This window comes from Hyaloscypha bicolor, assembly GCF_002865645.1.
Source record: "Hyaloscypha bicolor E unplaced genomic scaffold K444scaffold_117, whole genome shotgun sequence".
NCBI lineage: Eukaryota > Fungi > Ascomycota > Leotiomycetes > Helotiales > Hyaloscyphaceae > Hyaloscypha > Hyaloscypha bicolor.
This window is the reverse complement of record NW_020194619.1, coordinates 2,129,153-2,149,480: the sequence shown is the minus strand read 5'-3', so window position 1 is coordinate 2,149,480 and position 20,328 is coordinate 2,129,153. Positions and strand designations below refer to the sequence as shown.

At 47.3% G+C, this 20,328-nt stretch overlaps 6 protein-coding genes and 1 pseudogene across 7 annotated transcripts; 2 read left to right on the top strand and 5 right to left on the bottom strand.

Moving 5' to 3' along the window:
• Positions 1-31: 31 nt before the first annotated feature.
• Positions 32-3,527, top strand: K444DRAFT_644904 (uncharacterized protein; the record flags this gene model as incomplete). Its single annotated transcript, XM_024885023.1, has 12 exons — positions 32-316; positions 370-947; positions 998-1,105; positions 1,156-1,373; positions 1,607-1,637; positions 1,734-1,927; positions 1,971-2,436; positions 2,506-2,859; positions 2,906-3,091; positions 3,142-3,292; positions 3,358-3,465; positions 3,504-3,527. 12 exons carry the CDS (start codon positions 32-34, stop codon positions 3,525-3,527), a joined length of 2,703 nt encoding a protein of 900 aa, XP_024734221.1.
• A 2,747-nt stretch (positions 3,528-6,274) lies between these two features.
• On the bottom strand, positions 6,275-7,385 carry K444DRAFT_644892 (uncharacterized protein; the record flags this gene model as incomplete). Its single annotated transcript, XM_024885020.1, has 5 exons — positions 6,275-6,334; positions 6,390-6,557; positions 6,678-6,835; positions 6,960-7,130; positions 7,229-7,385. 5 exons carry the CDS (start codon positions 7,383-7,385, stop codon positions 6,275-6,277), a joined length of 714 nt encoding a protein of 237 aa, XP_024734220.1.
• Positions 7,386-12,687: 5,302 nt separating this feature from the next.
• On the top strand, positions 12,688-13,600 carry K444DRAFT_51300 (uncharacterized protein). Its single transcript, XM_024873502.1, has one exon. The coding sequence runs from the start codon at positions 12,911-12,913 to the stop codon at positions 13,508-13,510; it is 600 nt and encodes a 199-aa protein (XP_024734219.1). The 5' UTR covers positions 12,688-12,910; the 3' UTR covers positions 13,511-13,600.
• A 561-nt stretch (positions 13,601-14,161) lies between these two features.
• On the bottom strand, positions 14,162-15,741 carry K444DRAFT_665694 (uncharacterized protein; the record flags this gene model as incomplete). Its single annotated transcript, XM_024887100.1, has 4 exons — positions 14,162-14,262; positions 14,334-14,446; positions 14,646-14,986; positions 15,631-15,741. Coding segments are annotated over 4 exons (592 nt in total), but the record flags the coding sequence as incomplete, so codon positions are not given.
• Positions 15,742-16,071: 330 nt separating this feature from the next.
• Positions 16,072-16,610, bottom strand: K444DRAFT_632425 (uncharacterized protein; the record flags this gene model as incomplete). The annotated part of the gene is made up of 2 exons (XM_024883477.1): positions 16,072-16,173; positions 16,236-16,610. The coding sequence occupies 2 exons, from the start codon at positions 16,608-16,610 to the stop codon at positions 16,072-16,074; spliced, it is 477 nt and encodes a 158-aa protein (XP_024734217.1).
• K444DRAFT_693002 (uncharacterized protein) lies at positions 16,470-17,674 on the bottom strand (the record flags this gene model as incomplete). The annotated part of the gene is made up of 3 exons (XM_024887834.1): positions 16,470-17,137; positions 17,333-17,521; positions 17,600-17,674. The coding sequence occupies 3 exons, from the start codon at positions 17,672-17,674 to the stop codon at positions 16,784-16,786; spliced, it is 618 nt and encodes a 205-aa protein (XP_024734216.1). The 3' UTR covers positions 16,470-16,783.
• A 2,350-nt stretch (positions 17,675-20,024) lies between these two features.
• On the bottom strand, positions 20,025-20,166 carry K444DRAFT_t29 (annotated as a pseudogene). The gene has a single exon. The product of its transcript is annotated as a tRNA-OTHER (tRNA).
• Between the last annotated feature and the right edge of the window lie 162 nt (positions 20,167-20,328).

The following is a 20,328-nucleotide window of genomic DNA, read 5'->3' as shown; positions in this document are numbered from 1 at the left end:
TTGTGAGAATCACCAGAATGAAAACCCCGAGATGATGGACTTTCAAGGGTCAGGGCTGCCTCGGTCAAAAAACATCTCCGACGCCAGACACCCAAAACGTCGTCGACTCTGCGACAACTCCTTCGAAGAGGTCTTGCCATACCCGCATGCCGTATCCAATCCAGCCCTTGGACATCATGAATATGATTACACCGATCTCGTCGTCGTGGGCGAGGAGGAGACACAGGTGCAGTGCAGCTCGCGATGCGAGAGCAATGTTGAGGCTTCGTCGATAAACGTTACGGATGATGAATTGCTGGAATGTTGCTACGGAATGGTGGGCAGCTGTATGAGTCCTTATTATGTGGCAATTCTAATCACTTTCTCTAGTTGTCTAAAATCTGTGTACGACTTCGACATCCTTCAAACGTGCCATTACCATCCCATCTTCCCGTTACCTTTCGAGCCCCCAACACACTTTCCTCACTGAGCAATGCATCGGCAGAGTTCGAAATACAATCCGATGTCCACTCAAAGATTCTGAGTGAGCTGCATGGTCTGGAAGATGTTACAACACAGATGTATTGCTGTTCAAGTCTCGAGCTGCCACGGCAATCCTTCCCACCCAACGCCAAAAGAAGAAGTGGTAAAATATCTCGGGTATGGCGCTTGAATGTGATCATATATGGAAGTGTGATGGTGGAGGATGTTGTCGGTCAATATCTGTCCAAAAATCGAATGTATCTGCAGGATCCTGTCGATTGTGAACGCAACGTTTTGTACAGAAACCCTCATATGATATCAACGGATGGAGGGATAGTGATGACCGATTCGTTCATGACTCCGCCAATACCAATTGAGGTTGAACGTCTGAGCATTGGGCCTGACTTACTGGCACAATTGATGGCAGAACAGACTTCTCTACCGGAAATGGAACCTCCTTCCACTGTAACTACCGCTTTGTTTCGGTATTGGTATCTCCCCTTTTCAACCCCATATGGCTAACAAGATACGACAGCCACCAAAAACAAGCGTTAACATTTATGGTTCGGCGCGAACAGGGATGGGACTTGAAAAGCACGGGTGATATATGGATAGAAGAGGATAGCGAACCGGGCTGCCGCAGGTGGCATTTTCTCCCCATCTTTGTGGCGTACCTACTGACTTGAGTACAAGTTATCGAAATACAGTTAATGGATGCTCTCGGACTAAACCGCCACCGTGCTTTCGTGGGGGCCTCCTCGCCGACGACATGGGGTTGGGCAAGACCCTCAGCATGATATCTCTGATTGCGACGAATCAATATCTAAAGTCCCCACCCTATGGCAATTCTGCATACGAAAATGAGTTGTGCCATAAACTCAAGGCTACCCTCTTGATTGTGCCTCCGCCTCGTAAGTACATTCGCGATCCCCCCTCCCCCCCGCATTCGTACAGTTGAATTATACTTCCCGGTGTATGATATGATGCATGGCAACAAGCAAATGGAGATAGGTGTATCCAGGCCGGGACTTAGGTGGTTCTAGGGTTCAACAAAAATTTGCATCGGAAAGTCTGAATTCATATACCTGGTAGTGACCGTGGTGCAGACTTGGGCAAGGGTGGATCTCAACTGACGGAACGATAGTGATTCAGGCGTGGCAAAAGCAACTTAATATGTAAGTTTAGCCCCCGAATAATTCCTGACTGATACAAAGGCCCTCCGACCTCTTTCCACTCCTTAAGCTTCTCTGCAGCTTTCTAAAATCATGAAGGCATATTCGACCGGGCACTTTTCATCTACACGTGTACCACGGCCAGAACAGAAAGGAGATTGAGAAGTTGCAACATTGTGATGTTGTAATTACAACTTTCCAAACATTATCTTCGGCTTGGAGGAAGCAAAGGCTTCAAGTTGTGCAGGACCCAATATTCTCGGTCACATGGCATCGAGTTATTCTTGACGAGGGTAAGTACCATTCAACTTTCTCGACTTAAGCTAACCTTAACAGCCCATACCATCCAAAATGCCCAGAGTCAGCTTGCTCAAGCGTGTTGTGCGCTTCAGGCTGAGAGACGGTGGGCAATAACTGGCACCCCGATTCAAAACAAGCTCACCGATTTTTCGAGTATCCTCAAATTCCTTCAAGTATATCCATATGATGATCAGAAGATTTTTGATGAGGAGATATCACACCCATGGCACCTAGCTAACCGGGAAGGCTTCCTAAGGCTCAAAAGTTTGGTGCGAGCTATCACTATCAGTCGGACGAAGACTGTGATCAAATTGCCTGCTCGGGTGGATGAGATTCATCATCTCGAGTTTTCTTCTGAAGAGAGCGATGGGTATAATGCTGCTAAGAAAGAGACCATTGCTTTATTCGAAGAAGCAATCTCTTCTAACAAACAGGGTGGCAAGACCTTCAATGCCTTGACGCGCCTCAACTTCCTACGAATCTTCTGCAACCTTGGCCTTTGGTGCCACAAAAAACCTAACTCTGCAATATTCCCAGCATTCGGAGAGTGCGGAAATTCGTTCACGAAAAGCGACGTGTGCGACTCTTTCTATTCGAATATATTAGATGGTTCTGCGCTGTGTACTCAGTGCGGCCAGGCTCTGCTCGAAGACTTGCTTGAAGGAACGTCGCGTCCTGATTTCGACTGCTCGCCCAACATCACCCGCATGCCCAGTCTCTGCGATAATTGCAAATCTGATTCGAGTTCTCACCAGTCAGGTCTAACACCCTTCTTTCAACGCGAGCAGTCTGATGTTTCTGCGGCGTCAAGTGCTCCTTCAACGCCAAGCAACCAGACACAAACCCTTCTGCCATTGGAGTCGATCCCGACGAAAATCAAAGCTCTTGTGGCCGATTTGTCTACACATTGTCTCACAGAAAAATGGTATGAATTTCTGCCCTTTATTGCCCAATATTCTGATCCCGTTTAGCGTTGTCTTTTCATTCTGGACATCGACTTTAGATCTCGTCCAATATATGCTCGATGAGAGTGAAATTATTTACACGAGGATCGACGGGAAGATGTCTTTGGGGAAGAGAACAGAATGCATGCGCTTGTTTCAGACGGATGACACCGTCCGGGTTATCCTCGTGTCGATTACCTGTGGTGGCGCTGGGTGAGTTCAGTTGCACTCTCCACATTTTCTAATTTGCTGAATCATAGTAGGCTTGACCTGACAGCTGGGTCTCGAGCCTACCTTCTTGAGCCTCACTGGAATCCGATGATCGAGGAGCAGGCTCTCTGCCGTGTTCATCGAGTGGGACAGAAGCGGGAGGTTACCACAGTTCGCTATCTCATACGGGGTTCATTTGAAGAGGTATGTCATCTTCACTTGATGTGATACCCGGTTCAAGAAATCAGTGGAAAGCTGACTCCATGCAGCAAGTTGTGGAAATCCAGAAGCGGAAGAAAAAATTAGCTGAAGTCACATTTGGGTCAGGACAGATGTCCGAGGATGGCATCAACTTAGGAACTCTACTGGCAAGTCGAGTCTCTTGCGTAGCATGAACAATCTAATGCTTCTGCAGTACCTAAAATCTGTTCTCGAATGAATTAGAAGATATGGATTGTCTGGCTGCCATCGTTCGCTGCGAGTGGTCTTGAGCCTGCGATGGGCAAGCTTGGCATATTTCTCACGCTGTGCCCGCGGTTAATGGATTTTTTCATAGCACGAGAAGTCCTGCGATTAGGACCACAACAACAAGTGTTGAGAACTCCATCGACTAGCCGGAGAACAAGTAAACGCCAGAGCTGCAGGCCTAGTCAAGAGGAGACGCTGCAGAATTTCTATCAGCTAGCGCTTACTTACTGTGGATAATAATAGAAAGGATACCTTCCAACATACCGAGCCCTAAAGTAGGGGAGGGTAACTCGAGGCACTCATGCGACGCTGTAAGGGGCTACCTGTGCCCACAGCTAAAATATATATATATATATAAATTTTTATTCGATTTGGTTGACGGAAAGTACGAGGAGCTGCAGGCACAGTCGACGCTGAATACAAAATGGGGAGACTCCCGTGAAGTGGGGCTTACTGGGGCGGCATTTCAGAGAGCACCCAGCGATTTTGTCGGGCTGTACGAAGTACGACACGCTATCTGATTCTGTGTACTTTCCCCTCCACGACTCAAGTATATGATGGCACCTCCGAGACTAGAACATTTGTATCTAATGTCTGAGTGATTGTGGGGTGTATAATATCTATGCATTCCTTCAGCCATGTTAAAGTCGTAGCTTGGAGAATTGATGTGTTATCGTGATCAAGGGTTGACAGCAAGTAGTCACCTGACAGCCAAATGGCCCTCCGATCTGGATGAAGTCGAAAGCATCGCGTTTTGGGGGTCTGTCTTTCAACCAGACGACGAGGTAATATGCGGATTCGAAGTCTGCGAGGCAAGCACATTGTCATCATCACCCCTATCACCACCACCTGAAGCTTCAAGGTGTCAGCAAGAAATTGATTGACAGCAAAAGAGTGTTATGATTACGGCTGAAATAATGACTTGCTGTCAGTGTGTCAAAGGATTATTCAAGTTATTCAAGTTATTCATGAATATTCATGAATAACTTGAATAAAATATGAGTAACGAGCAGCTTAAAAAACTTGAGTAAAATAGAATAATTATTCATGAATAACATGAATAACATGAATAACCATGAATAGTCACGTGTAAGTCACGGGATTATTATAAATTGACATATATTTTAATTTTAAAAAAAGAACTAAGGTGCCTATTAAGCAGGCTTATATAAGGGCACTTAAATACTGATTTTCTTTAATAATGAACTTGAAGTATTACTAAGGTTCAATTTACTTACTAAGTGCTACTACCACCTGATTAGGTAGTGAGGTGGCACTAGGTGCGGCCCCCCCCCCCCCCGGGGGGGCCCCCCCCCCCCCGGGAGCCTTACCTGACTAGGCTAGCCCCATCACGTGTAATAATCACGTGTGTTATTCAAGTTATTCATGAATATTCATGAATAACTTGAGTAATATATGAATAAAATATGAGTAACGGGGTTTATGCTTGAATAGAATATGAGTAACGGCCATTATTCTATTTTACTCTATTCATTTGACACACTGCTTGCTGTGTTTCAGAGAAGCCGATGCCAACCTAAAGAATAAGATACTTTGTTGTCATTTTTGTTGTCTCAGTCACTGGGACCATGTCGTGCTGATGTCGATCAACTTCCAGCCTGCAACAATTTCCACATGATCTGTACTTCCATGCCCACCATGGCAAACTCTCGCTTGTTTTGACGCGTACGCATGATAAGCTGATCAATTCGTGGCTGCCGTAGTCTCCCGTTTTCCAGGAGAAAGTCTGTGCAAGAGAGAAAGAAACCAGGTCTGTCTCTATAGTTAATATAGTCGAATGCAATGGAGATGCAAATTCAATGAACGAGATTTCGTGCGGCTGCCCGTAGGTGATGTAGATGTTCATACACTCTCCCGCATCGGTACCTTGGATGTCGAATCCTTTTTGCCTCAGGGGCTCGCTTACAAAGGGGTGCGGGGTAATTCGCTTCCTAGCCGGGAAAGGCGGCGTGCCTATATATTCGCCTTCCTGTAGAGACGAACATGAAAGTAGGCAGGATACTGGGGTCCGAATCGTTGAAGAACCTCTGCTGGAACGCAATTTCTAATACCAGACTTATCTTCCTTCAGGGACAAACGTCATATTTTCAAGTCTGGATGAGAGATAATTACTGCCTCTAGTCAAAGGTCACGATGTTGTAATTCTGAAAACATCACTTTCATGAGCTTATGCGACTTGTCATTCCCTCCAAGTTCATCATACAGATTGGATAAAATACCACTTCGGAATTCTTGACTTGATTTGATGCATCGTGACAACGTTAGGTCAAGAGAAGAGTTTACATCAATGATTTGACATTCAACTACATAATTCATAAATCCTTCCACTACTCTTACAAATTCCAGCAAAGCAAAAGAGTGAAGAAACCTTCGGATTACACAGATTATCTTCGGGTATCGCAGATCATTTACACACCGGAAAGTTGTTCCTGGTGAGACACAACAATATGTCTCTTCGCACGGTCGTGGGACCTGTCATCATGCAGAATCTGGGGTTCGCCGTGGCGTTCTGCAAATACGGATGGTGGGACTTGCGCTGCGTCGAGTTGTTGTTTTGTGCCCCTGATTCTCAGTGTCAGCAAGGTTGTTCCGAGGAATGAGATGGCGTGATAGTCCAATCAAACGAAAGAGGCAAATGAGGTAGGCAAAAGACAACTTGCTGGGGCCAAGGGTCTTCAGTACCTGTAGAATAATTCCTTACTTATGGGTGGCATTTCCGCCGTATGTCTTTCCACCAGACAGATCGCTGTCAACACGCTGTGGTTTGTTAGCACACATTGTTTCTATGTTAATTGAGAGTATGGGGACAAACCGGGTCGACCTTGTTGAGCATATCGCTGTTGTGTGGCCCTGCAGTGTTTTGTGCAGTTCCAGATCCAGGGGTTGCGTGGGTCCCTGAAGATCCCAAAATACCTCCTGTTGTCGAAGCGCCATGGCGGTTACCAGTGGAACTCAAGTCGCTATCCACACGGGGATCGACCTAAATTTGAGTTAGCATACGAATGAATGAAAGGAAACTTTGACTTCTGAGATGAGGGTCATGTCCTCTAATGTAAGGGGTGGTTCAGAAGCTATGGTAGCTCATAAAAGTATTACTGACCTTGTTGGCTAGGTTTGAATCGTGAGGGCCAGCATTCGTGGAGTGAGAAATTCCACCAGTGGTTCCCGTGTTCGATCCGATGTTGTTACCAACTCCAGTGCCAGAATAGCCTGCAGTTCGCTGTCCTGAGGTTGCACCCATGTTTCGGGAGTCGTCCACTGAAAGATTTGAAGTCAGAAATTGTTTTGATGAAGGAATATCAGGAATTATGTAATGTTCGAGCTTCTGAAAACGGAGGATTTCTTTGATGTCGAGGGAAACCAGATAGAATCTTGAACTTACAATCCGAGTCTACGGTAGGATCGATCTTATTTGCGAGGTTTGAGCTATGAGGGCCTGCAGTGGTGCTTCCTGAAGTGCCTGTCACTCCTGTGCCGGTCCCAGTGTAGCCCCCGGTCGTGCCGTGGCCTGTGTGGGTTGTGCCGTTGATGCCACCAGTTCTCGAGCTATCAACTAGAAGAGACAGAGAAGTCAGCAAATTACTATGAACTAAGATTTGAATCCGGAAGATGGGGAAAATCTTCATACGAGAGAAAAATGAGGGTACGAACGGTCTGAATCAATTCTTGGATCAACAGCGTTGGCTGCGCGGCTCGAATGAGGGCCTGCCGTTCCTTCTGGAACACCTCCATTGTGGTGGGTGGTGGAGGTGGTGGACTTGTCCTTGTCGAGGTGAAGAGCGTGCTTGACTTTATCCATGGTAGACATGTTGATTGGTTTGATTTGGAAGAAGATTTGTGGTTTCAAAAGTGCGATTTGGCAGTTTTTGATTTGAGTGCGTATAAGAGAAGAAAAAGTCCGAAGTTAGGTCGTAATGGATCTTTATATCAAAGCACGAGGCAAAAGAACTCTCCACCAACCACCCAGAAACCTGTTTTCTCGCAAGATCAACTTGCTCAAGATTTTCATAGCGTTACTCGAAACGCAAACCTCACATCAGCATCCTCGAAGCCATCTGGGACACAAGAGCCTTTTTCGTCATAACCCAGCAATGCCCCTGCTTTTTCATGTACAACCCCGCAGATCCCGTTTCCAGTGCCAGGTTTTGGGTGGCGGCCAAGCTTAGTCAATATATTTCCGACCTATCAATTGAGCAGCTTAATACCACGAGATGCCGAAAACTTCTTAGTCTGAAAACGTAATGGGACAATCGTCATAATTGTGGCTGGAACGTCATGGCGGGGTGCTTAATCGGGGATGTGGCTGCAAGGCTCACCAATCGGCTGATATGCGCCGTCGATCTTTCTGCCCGTTGTGGCTGATCTGAAACCGTGATTTTTCCAGAGATGTGGCGGTGCGATAGATATTAGTTCGATCAAATACTTGGTAGGTTGGACCAGGACATCCAGGATCGACACCCTCAACCGCCTTGGAAGTTGATCGATCCAATTCTGTATTCTTGGTGTCCATGTGAGACGTCGCAGAGCCTCTTGTGATGTCAGATGACGTCGAGAGAGTTTAAAGACGGGTCTTTGTCTTCGTGATCTCGAGATCAGTTATGCCGAGCCAAGGAACAGCTAGCCGAGTGGCCGCTTTACTTTCTTCTTCCTTCTTTCTTGGCATTGCATATGATTAAGAGCTTTTGAAATATCATAGATTCCTCTAATATCATCGAAGAGTTTGCAGTCCAGAAACTTGCCGGAAATATGTTTAAACAGACACATCATGCGAGGCTGTAATTAAAACTGAGCGTATCAGCATTGTTACCGCATGAATTTGAACGTGAGGTCTAGTCAACGGCTAATAGTGGACGTTCCCCCGTAGTGCAGGGCCGCCTGACACAGGTTGCGAATGATCTCCCAAATGAGATTCCCGGCCCCTGCAATGTAAGTCATTTGCCCCTTGATGGTCCATTGTTACTCGTCTATGAATGCCAGTCTTCCAATTACACTGCATCGTCCTCTTAGATGATATCTGCTAGCTGGTGAGGTATATGTAACTCGCCTTGTAAATTGTGAACCCTTTGACATCTTTTAAAAAGACAACCGAATTGATGCCACTCAGTCTGACTATAGCCCAAAATATGCTCCAGAAAAGTAACGAGGGTTTCTTGGTGGATATCGTGAGCTCTTGCGGGATGTCGTCCGACCCGGAAAACTTCCCCAGAACGATATAAGAAGCTCTCACTTCTCCACCAAGGTCCACAGGTGTTTTTTACTTCCGGTTGAAAAGGAGGCTGATTGAAAAGTATGAGATCCCTACACTAAATTCCGTTTTGGAAACTCCTCCTTCATTGCCGCTATCCTGGTTCCTCTGGAACCACCTTCCAAATCTCCATGCACCTGTTGACCCGTTGTAGCTATACCAGCTCCTTCGGGCTCATGCTGATTTGCATCTTGGCTATTCTCTCTGCCCCTTGTCTTCATTGCCGCTGAGCATGTTTCCGATACCAGACGTTGCGCTCACATCTATGTTGGGCTGAGATGTGCTCCGTTGTCCTGGCCTGCCATGTCTGTGAAAGTATTAGAGTGTGTTTTGATAAGGAAGGCTTATTGATTTGGCTGGCATTAACAAACTGTACGATAACTAGCTTTGCGGCTGAGCAGTGATCGCGTGCATGATTAGGTTTGACATTACGTGATGGAATTGCTCCTGTGCTCCCTCACGCGGCGGTGATGTCTGCCTTCTTACTGGCTGCAAGACGCCACTGATTCCGTGCCGTCTCAAGTACGTAGTCCCGTTTGTCTTGCCCCCCAAATTGTATTCGAGCTTTTAGTCTCCATTTCTGATTTCTAACGCCGGAATATGTATCGCCAATATCGATCAATTCCCTGTCCAAGCACCCAGACCTTGTCAAACCTTGACAGAACTCTCAAGCGAAGCTCATGGAAGTGGCCCAGAACACTGTCCCTCAATTATTCGCGGAGATAGTAGTTTGTAGAGAGTATTTTGCGCAGATGGAAGTTTTGATCGAGATATAGAGATATTTATGGAGCCTGAGGGTCGAACTTGGATTTTGGCGATATAGAAGGAGGCTTTCCTCCCTTAGCCCCTATGCAGTTGAGAAACATGGGTGGACCGAAGCATAAAAGCAAGGCTAAGAAGAGGGAGACCAAGCAGAAGATAGAGAAAATGTAGAAAGGCAAGGGCAAGGGATAGTATAGTTGCTCTAATGTATGGCAAGCAGAATTTGTCAATACTGAGTATGGATTTCTTCTATATTGCTGACTTGAGAGTTGTGGAATTAACTTGCGACCTGGTGGTTGAAAATACATGAAGAGAACGGTAAAATGACACGAGGAATTTTTGTCAGCTGATGATTTATCCAGCTCTCCAATTAGAAATCCGTGACAACAAGATTAGAGCATGGAACGTGAAATTGAGGGTCGCTGTGTCGAGTCCAACTTCACGGTTTCAAGGCATACCAAATATCTGCCAAAGGCATACTTTTTATCCATACAGGTCGATCTTGGAGTTCTCGGACAAGGGGTCCTGTTTGGTTCGCTGCTTTGCATTCTGAGTGCTTGAACTTTCAAGCCCGTCGGATTACGTCTTCCGTCGTGAAGTGCAGAGGGGGACCTAGGTTAGCAGGGCATCCCTCGTCGTTCTTAAGGGAGGAAGACTGTAGGCAAACCACTGAAAGGGGGGACGGGAGGCGGGTGCATGCTATCGCTCGAATCACGACCTCCTAACTGAGTCACAGGTTCTGGAATTCGGGGCTTCTGTTACTCAGCCCGAGACCTAATCCTGGCGGCGATATTTCTGTCAAGCGGAGTGATTAGTAATGCTCCATCGTTTTCTCAGTTGAGAATGGAGGGCCGAAAGATTTCAAAACTTATGCGTGAAAATGAGAGCTGCAGTATCATTTCATATGCATTGACTGCTTGCGTTTTTGCGGGTTCATAAATAGGTCGTGTCGTATTTGTATCGCGGCATCATGCAGATAATTCGACAATGCCAAGTACGGGAAAGTGGTCCTGTTCCTAACAAATTCTGGAGAGACCTTTGGAAGATAACGAATTTGGCACCTGATTTGGTGTGTGCAGAGCCTCCCACAGAGCGTCGGAGGCCACGGAGGGCTAGGTGAAGTCACACAGCCTGACTCAGTATCCTTGACCTTGCCTTTGGGATCCCCCAGCATGTCGACAATAGGTCATGAAGTCACACTTCTCCACCTAGAAACGCCCATTCCGTAATCTCGCCCCTGTATTTAGAGTTTGACACAAGCCAATTTCTCGGCTAATTTCAGAAAGGCTGCATGGAGGGCTTCCTAGGAGCAGTGAAGCCTTGTGCCCAACCAGAGTGGTTGTCTTACCCCGTTAGCGCCCAAATTTGTGAAGTGGCATTCAGGGATGTCCCACATCAAATCTTCAGTTAAAAGATAGCTTGAAGTCTAGGGAGGTTACTGCGGCAAGTACCGAAAGTCTCCTAAATATATATATGCAGTATATCTAAAGTATTCGCAGATCGATTTTTGATAAGTAGAATAATTTTTGTGGAGAACTTTGTACTTTATAAGCGTTGGGCGACACGATCCTGTGGTGGCCGATGGTGGTTTCAGATGAGCGGTGTAGTGGGCGGCTGGAAAAGGCTGCCGTTTTGGATGTCAAATGCGCAGCTCAGGGGCAATCATTGCTTCGTCCAGAGGGTAGTGAGCAGCTTTGGGAAGTCGGATGAGGCGTACCGTGTGCCAATGGCTTTTTCCGTCGAACTTCATAATTACGAAAATTTTAATATCTAGAGGCTTCCCTGTCACTAGGCTTTCAATGCAAGGAATAACAAGCCTTCGAGTTCGGCATCAAAGTTCTAGCGCTTAGGAGAGAACCTGTGGCGCTCGCACAGTTTGCTGGATTAGCTTACCCGAGCCGCGTTGGCGTCGTACCCCTGCAAGATCCTCGGTGAACTTTCCGAGAAACTTGTGCCTTCAGCAAATCAAGGCTTGACTATCTCACACTAGAACATGTTTCCTCTTCTAGAAGATCAGCTTTGCAGGGGCAAGAAGTTTTAGTCGTCCGCCACACTGCCGCTTACGATCTGGCTGTGGCCTCAAGCTGTATGTATTGTGGTTGATGAATTCTCCGCACTCTGACTTCCTCCCTCTCTCTCTCCCTCTTTTGCGGGTGGCCTGAGTTCCTCCCCATAATTTTGTTCCGTCCAGTCATTCATTTTCAACAATACAATTTGCTCTCCGGCAAGAGAGTCGTTATTGCACTCGCTAAGGGAAGGATCAACTGGAGCTGGACCTTGTTTCGTTTGAACGACAGTTTTTATTGCATATGCGGCATCCAGTCACACTCTTTTGGTAGTGTTACCAGATTTTCACCAGCATGCAAACTGAGCGACGACCGCACTTTCTCTCTATCGCTCAGGTTATTCCTCGCGGTTCTGTTGTGCATGTTCCCAAGCCCATCCTTTGGGGCCTGCGGGCGGCCTGCATCTGATGTCTGGCAATGGCGGGCGTACCATATCGTCTCGATGCTCAGCAATGGCTTCTTGCCGATCAGGTCATGCAAGAGGAGGCAAGCAAGCCGCCAAACTCTAGGTCTCCAGTCAGTGGGGTTATCAAACAGATAAGAAAAACCAGTTTTCTCAATGCTGCCAAGTAAGGTTCCTTCCTGGCTTCAAGCTCTGCCAGACAAGAATAACAATGATCATTTATACAGGGTGCCTACTGGAAATGCGATCAAGAAACGATATGAGACCTATTTCTTAGGTCCAGGAGAACTGGACGGATCTCTAGTGGAACTGGCAGATGCAATGATGGATAAAGCGATATTCAAGGGGCCCAAACTTGGACCTTCCGAGCTCGCCGAGGAGGTCAGGAATACTTATTTTTCGAAGAGGTAAGCCCTTTCTTCGGAATCTCTGAGGGAAGTTACTGATGGTATTTTCGGAAGTCCAAGTGCATTGCACACTCGCGAGGCAATCGAAAATCGGTACAGGACGGTTTTCTTAAAGTGGGAGGAAGCCGACGAGCAGATGAGGTTTGCAGCGCGAACAACATATTCTGCAGGAAAGAAATTCAGGATTGGAGCTGTCGTTTATCACGTCAAGCAGACTTTTTTTTCTGCCGAGTAAGCTTTCCGCTTCATTGCACTATTTGGAATCTAAACAACAATAGCCCTTCAACAACTACAGCCGATATTCAAGACCGCTACTGCAAACGTTGGGTTAATATCAAGAATACTCCTGCATCAGTGGAGTCATATGATGATAGGCGTGTTGCCCAAGAGTGGTCAATACCCGGAAGAGAGGCAACGATATCACGACCGGAAAACCATTCTAACACTACCATGGAACCTGCACAGAGAGACACTTCGAGCCCCCGTCCGCTTGTATCTTCGTCTTCGCCCGAAAACCCCCCTCAGAATTCCTCTACGCCTTTACAACAACATATCGTTGGACCCGCCGATCTGAAGGTACCGCCAAAGCCATTACCATCACCACTGTCTTGCGATCTCCATCCTTCAACACCATTGAGTCTAAAATCTTACAAACGCGCACGAAGAAATAGCTTTGACAGCAATAGTAGCACGTCCGCTTCGGCTTCCGTCAGTCCAGGCAGCTACACAAACTTCTCCCGCCCTCACTTGCAAAAATTCGAAATGCAACTGCGAGATTCAGGTTTCTACTCCTCCAGCAGTGCTAGTGATACGACTTCGCTTATCTCCCGCATGAGTCGCCTGTCCATCGAAGTTAAGCTGTGCGTGATGGACCATACACTGATGGACTCAGGCAAAACATGCCCAATATGTCGATATCCAGAGCCCAGGCCCAAGCCTCTTGTGTATGTGGCACCAGAGTATGCAGCACCGCAGCGTGCAGACGTCATCGATGCAGATGAGATGGATAATGGAATAATGACACAGAATGCAAACGCAAGGACCGGATAATGATGACACGTTGAATGAAGTTTCGTTTTTGGATAAATACCCCTTGGCTCCTTTAGAATTGTTTTCGTCACTTTCAATTTCAATGTGTAGTTTTACTTTCCCGATTCCATGTAGGATTAAAAGCCAGCGATATAGAGTGTTTGGGTTCTTCAGGGAAGAAGAAAACTGTAAAAGATGAAATGATACGACGGGACGGCAAGCAAAATGGAGCATCGAGGTTGATGATTAAATATGTAGAAATAAAAGAAGATATTCACCCAGCTATCTCCATAAACGACCACCTTAGCACTGCAACATTGGACGCGGAAGAGGTCTTGCGCTCAACCCCTTTTCCGAACTGTGCTGTATCATGATTCAACCTACAGGACAACTGCTGACAAATGCTTTGAATGTACGAACCATTCTGAGAACATTCTTATGATATAAGAAAAAAACTCCGTAAGTAGATCCACCAACTGATTGTCTTGGTGCAGCTGGATACATTAAAGTTGGAAGATCACTTGACTAGCCTAACCCCTTCAGAATTGTAGAGCTCAATTGCATTGCGTGGCCGCTGAACAAGGCTCTTGAGTGTACGGAAGAGTATTGGAACATTAATATAGTATTACACTCTAGTCATTTCGACGGAGCAATGCCACAATTGTGGTCTTGGGTATCTCAATTGCAATAAAAACTACACAAACATTCCACCCCAGAAGGAGCACGTGATCGACATGCCCACCCCCTTACTCCAACAACCAGAATTCACTGGCCTGCTTCAGGTCAGCAATGTACCAGACAACCAGGAGCAATGGCCGTTCCAAGATTTCAATGTACCACTTACGCAAAGAACAATGACCTTCGTGCGAATAATATCGGCACGAGACACAAGCTTCACCGAAGAAGCCCGGCACAACGACACACACCTCAAACGGGCCCTTTCCAGCGCCACGACACCTAACACTCGTATATCAGTTTAAATTGTACTAAGCACAGTTTATTGTACCGAACCGATTCCATTATCCCAAATAGAGTCCATTCTACCAAACAGAGCCCATTCTACCAAACAGAGCCCATTCTACCAAACAGAGCCCATTCTACCGAACATAGTTTATTGTACTAAGATTTGGAGCGTTTACGAAAGGCATAAACTTACTTCTCGCAGGCCTGACCTCCAACCCGCTCTTGTCCCACCAAGTACCCCCAACCAGCTTCCTTGTACGAGCTCCGGTTTTCGTCCGGTCCGATTCCGTGGGCGTTCTTGCCCGGTGCCACTTCCACGGCTCGGCAGATTGGCATCGACGCCAGCAGCTTGCCTTTTGCCGAGGCACCAGCCTCGTGGGGCCACCAAAGCAGGGCGTGGTGGTCGTCGGCGGAGAGGGTGGAAGGGGTGGCGGCAGCGGCAGCGGCCGGAGGGTTACGAGGGCGGCGGGGAGCACGGCCGGGGCCACCAGCAGCGACAGCGACAGCAGGGGCAGGGGCGACAGCAAAACGCAACTAGAAGGTCAGACGTTAGCTAAAAGCCCAGACGAGACTGCTACTTGAAAGGTAAAGGAACATCGGACGTTGTTTGAAGAGATCGGCGGAAACCAAGAGCTTTCAAAGATATCAAGTGTAATTCCGGACGACAAAGCAACTTGACATGCCAGGAAACATCAGGCGACATTTCAAGAGATCAGCGGAAAGCAAAGGCATCCGACTGGCAATCGTCTCGACCTCAAAAATTGAGAAAGGAAAGGTTGGATAATATTGTAGGAGACGAGCTGAAACAATAGCCAATAACGGAAACTGAGGTAATCGTCTCAAGTCCAGACAAAGCTGTGCGTCAAGGAAAGGACATGTTTGGATGGCAGTGTGGAGACATTGGCGGAAACTAAAGTCTTCGAATCTTAAGGGCGTCGTGTTCGTAATCGTCCCATTGCAGACAATATTGCTGCTGTCAAGAAAGGAATGTTCAGATAGTGGTTGCAGAACATCAGCGAAAACCCAGCGTCTTTGAAGACTGCTAAGGTTACTGTCCCAAGTTTCGTCGGAGGTTGCAAGCAAGGAACAGACGAAACGTCTTGCACTGACAAGAACATCTCGTCCAGAACAGTGAAAGAGGAGACTCTGCATTAACAATAAAAGTTAGGATAACTTACATTGTCAAGAGGAGATCGACCCTCCAGTGGGCCCAGAGGGTACGAGGGCTCAGCGCCCAAGTCGGTCTCCTTGGTGGTGACCCGGAAATCGTCCTTGTCGTAGGGAGCCATTTCAATACTGGCGATTGGATGAGCTGAGTTTATTTTTGTTTGAAATGTAGTGCTGGAGAGCGGCGGCAATGGCGGAGCGGGAATGGGAGTGGTGCTTGATCAGAAAAGAACTAGAAGCACTGGACGTAAACGACTTTGCTGCAACACTTGGTTGCCGCGGCGGCGAGACGAAACTAGAGAGTGCACCGGCCGCCTACCCAGATAAAATATCTTACCAGGAACACTGAAAGTACCACAACGGACGACAATAAATGGGAGAGGGACCTTTGATTTGTTTTCGTGTTGTGATTGAGAAGGGGGAGATGGGACGATACCGCATAGACCACCACCTTAGCCGAGCCCCTTTTCATCGGGAAGCATTTGCGTGAAGATGCGACGAAAGCTAGTTGACTTCTTAGATGCTTTGATTGACTTGGACGCCTTTTGCTCTTCCTTTTCAGCCAGTTTCTCATTGTTTGCTAGCTGAACCTGTATTCCCCTCTCCTTTTCCGTACGTTTCCGTTCCTCTCGAGCCCCTTCGTCCTTCTTGGCCTTCTCTTCCCTCTGCACTTTTTCCGGACGCTTGTCTTTCTTCTCGTATAATCGACCCAGTTGTTTTGGTTAATCGGTTGTGCGTATTGTGGTACCACAATCTGCTGAAGTCCATGCCCGAATTCGACTTGGTTGATTTGCTTCTTGTTGAATCTGAGTCGCAAGTATGCGGCCCGTGTCCACAAGTACCAAGTCTGCTTCCATAGTCCCTTGCATAATATTTCCTCCGGGATGCCTACATGAACCGCAAATTTATTCATGATACCGGCCAGCTGTGGCTCGATGTCGCTCTTCTGGACAGCCGGCTCTTGGACCAAGGTTTTCAATACCCGATGCATGTTTTCGAGCTGGCCACGGATATCGTCTTCCAAGTCTTCTTCTGTGTTTGATGCATTTTCAGTTGTACAGCATTAACCTTTCGGTGTAGGGCCAAGGGTGTAATGAAAATCGCTTCTTTATTGGTAACTTCTTCCGACATCCATTCATCCTCGTTGAGCTCGAGTTGGATCTGCTATATATTCTCCTGGTTCTCGACCCCTATCGGCTGTGCACCCTTTTGGGTCTCGGCTTGAATCTGCCTAGTAGCCTTTCGGGTTTTAGCTTGAATATGCTCAATAGCCTTTTGGGTCTCGGTCTGAATTTGTTTCACACCGTTCCGGATCTCGGTCTCCTGCAACCTCCGATACCTCTCTTCATGAGAAGCAATTCCATCAGATGCGACGAAAGCAAGCCACAATGCTGCAAGCTCAGAGATCTGGCGCAGCACCCATCGGCAATTTGATGATTCTGTCCCTTGGAGTTTCCAGGGCAGCGAGGACCAATCTCCCAGCTTGGCATCCGGAACAAATCCAAGTGGAGTGGTGGACTGGCAGCTGTCGCTTCACTTTTTCTCAGCCACATGGCTACCAGCTTCTTCGTTCTCAGTGCTGCTGCAAATGTCATGTCTCCTGATACTCCAGGACTTGGATCTTTGTCCTGCTGAAAATCTGGAGAAGGTCGAAAATTCCGGGCCGATGAGGGACTGTTCCGCCGGCACTATGGTTGAATGACTTCCTCTCACCGCATCAATGCTGAAGTCATCGCAGATATTCTTTTCGCTCCAATCCATGAAGTAGAGGAGCCACCACCGGCTGGAAGCTCCTCGGCGAGCAATGAGGGTATGCGTGCTGGTCAACCGATGAAGTTGTGCCTCGTTATATTTATGTCCCATTTCCTTTTTGGCTTTGATCCCTTGTGTTTGGGCTTTTCGCTGGTTAGTAGGAGTAAGCAGTGAATCTCAAATTGAACGAGCAGTGTGCTGTCAACACGAAAAGCTCGAGGTACTCACAAATTTCTGATCTCCTTTAGAGTGATTACTCCTTGAATAAACGTCTCCGGATGAGACCCTATGGTCACTCGCCATGGCCGTGGGTCCCAGGTGTTAAAATTGCAGAAATCAACGAATGAAGGGAGAAGACGTTCGTGTAGAAATATTCACTTTGAAAGTGAGGGTGAAAATCAAATGGTATGTGGTTGAAAACGTGCGGTAAATGCGGATGCCCGCGTCCAACTGCCAAATTCTCGCAAATTCCAAGAGGCTCCAGCGGAATTCTCTGCGCCAATTTCTACCCAATGACCTCGGCTTCACCCGACCAAAACCGGTTCTGCGATTTGTACAATGGCCGTCACCAAGGTGTCCACTGACCTCGGAACAAGTACGCCAATGCCGGAGGATCAACGGAATTGCATCAGGCTAGACAACAGAATTAGGACATTTCACTACTTCCAGGCTTGTATGTTCTTTCAAATCGACACGATCCAATTCATCCCAAGAATTGTTCTCCGGAATAATGACCGGCCTATTGCACAGGACAGACTTCCCAGGTGGATGTCTGCTTTGAAAGTAAATACTGAGAGATTTGGCAGCTTGAGTGAAGCAATTTCCGCAGCACCCAGAACCTCGAGCTCAAGAGTGACGTCACACCTAATGGTACCGCCTCGCAAAGAACATGTTATGGCTTCTAGTTCGTATCCGCCTCCATCTAGATTCAGTACTATCGATTCGAGATGAGAGTGTTGCAGGCCATTGATGGCCTCAAAAATCTCGGACAGATGACTCGAGGGCGTAAGCGCAAGTGACGGTAGTGAGGGTGGAAGTCTTTGGCCAGCAGATGCGGACAAGCGGGTGGTATCCGGCTTCGTCGAGCCTGAATTCGCAGCCCAAGCCTGGGCTCTCGATTGCGAGAGCGCTGAGAGTTTTGGAAATGGAGGTAGTTATAGCTTGTAGCGTACTGGCCCAGAGTTGTGCGGTCGACAAAGACATTGTTGAGGTCACCTGAAAGTGGAACTTGCACGAGCTTAGTTCAGTTACAGTTCAGCCATATGTGGGAAATAACCGGCGAAAGCAATCGGATTTTCGAATTTCGACACTCCACTCAGGGCATGCATCGTCAGTTGGATTTACCGATCTCAATTGCCAGGGCAGCATATTTCAGCCCACCTCCCAGCCGGGATCGTGCTCAATTCGAGGTTTCCTGCCATGACTGATTTTGCTTGTCTTGGGGTCCTTCAGAAAGCGTTGTATTGCTCTATTCGAAAGTACAAGGCCCACTGGAATCACAGATTGAGCGCCTCTACTCCTGCAATTGGCCTTCAATTAGCTGTGATTCTGCACACATTACACTCAAGGTGGTGGCGCGAACCAGGCCACCCACAGAGTTTGGCGATCGACGCAAGCACCGAGCCATCTTCCTCCAATATGCAGCGCTATCAAGAGAAATCCCTCCCCCGGAAGGGCATTGAGTGATGCCATAGTGCTGCGATTGAGTGGAAGAATGCTAGAAGTTGGGAGGAAGTTCCTGTGTGTCGTTGTCAAACGGCAAGGGTGTGGGGTCATCATTCTTATGTAAGCGGGGACCCCTCCTAGGTGGCTTTCTTCCCTCTCAGTCTTTGCGAAAACAACTGTATCATACTCTGGTTCTACTGTCAACCTGAATACAGTTTTGTTCACGAAGATGCCTCAGCTGATAGGTGCTGAGGTGCTCGATCAGCGGCGTCCTTTGCATATAGGCACATACAACGTAGCGTTTTGGCAAGTGCCTCGCTCCTTTTTAGCTACAGTTTATTCTGTGCGCATTGGTTGAACTCATGTAAACAGTGTTGCCCATCAATTGTCTAGGGTCTAGATGTTGCTGACAGGGATCGAAAATCATGTTATCCTACAAATTTCGAAGCATTCCAATTCAAACCCTAGACACCGAAAGCAAAAGCCCACGAAGTCAGCACTCCCAAACTTTTACCTGCAATCACCCACAAAATGCTATGAAACGTACGTTGCCTTTAATTCACTCTCATAACTAAGCCCCCCAAAGCTTGCTTAGCCCTGCTAGCAAAAAGAGGGTAAACAAACGACCTCCAAAAAGGCTGAAAGAGGGGAGTAAATGGATCTAGGTGAAATTGGACCAACATCTCATAATAGGACAGCATGACTCTTTTGGTGGAGGAGGTTGGCGGCCGAAGCGTAAGATTCTCGGCCTTGATCTGCGTTTTTGCGTTCATCTTACGCATTTTACCATTGAGCACCAACTCCAGATTCATTTCCTGAGAGGGCTCAGCTTAAAACCTGTACAGGTTAACCTGAAAGGAAAAGTGACGCGAGTATCATCTACGAGAATGACTCGTTTGCTGATCTCTCGCGTAACCTCCATGCTCAAAGACTTGCAAAACGACGACAAAATTCAGAAAGAAAAAAGAAACAAAAACAGAACTATAATGGGGGTCGGCTGGATTCGAACCAACGTCTCACAATTGAAGGGTACAGCAGGATCTAGTCCCACGCCGTCGAGCGGCCCCGCCTCTAGGGCAGATGTCGTGAAGACTTTCTTTCTGTGCGCTTTACCACTAAGCTACAACCCCAATTGAATTATGCAAAATAGTTTTATTTGAAACGATAAAGGTCAACCCAAAAGGTGGGGGAAAAAAGAAGGCTCGCTTGTTAGCTCTCCAGGTCAGGAGCAAAAAAAAAAGGGGGGGGGGCAAAAATTTTTGCAACAAAAAAAAAGCGCCATTCGAAGAGAA

Coding starts and splice junctions, on each gene's coding strand:
- K444DRAFT_51300 (XM_024873502.1), top strand. CDS start 12,911: ATGGAACCTGCACAGAGAGACACTTCGAGCCCCCGTCCGCTTGTATCT.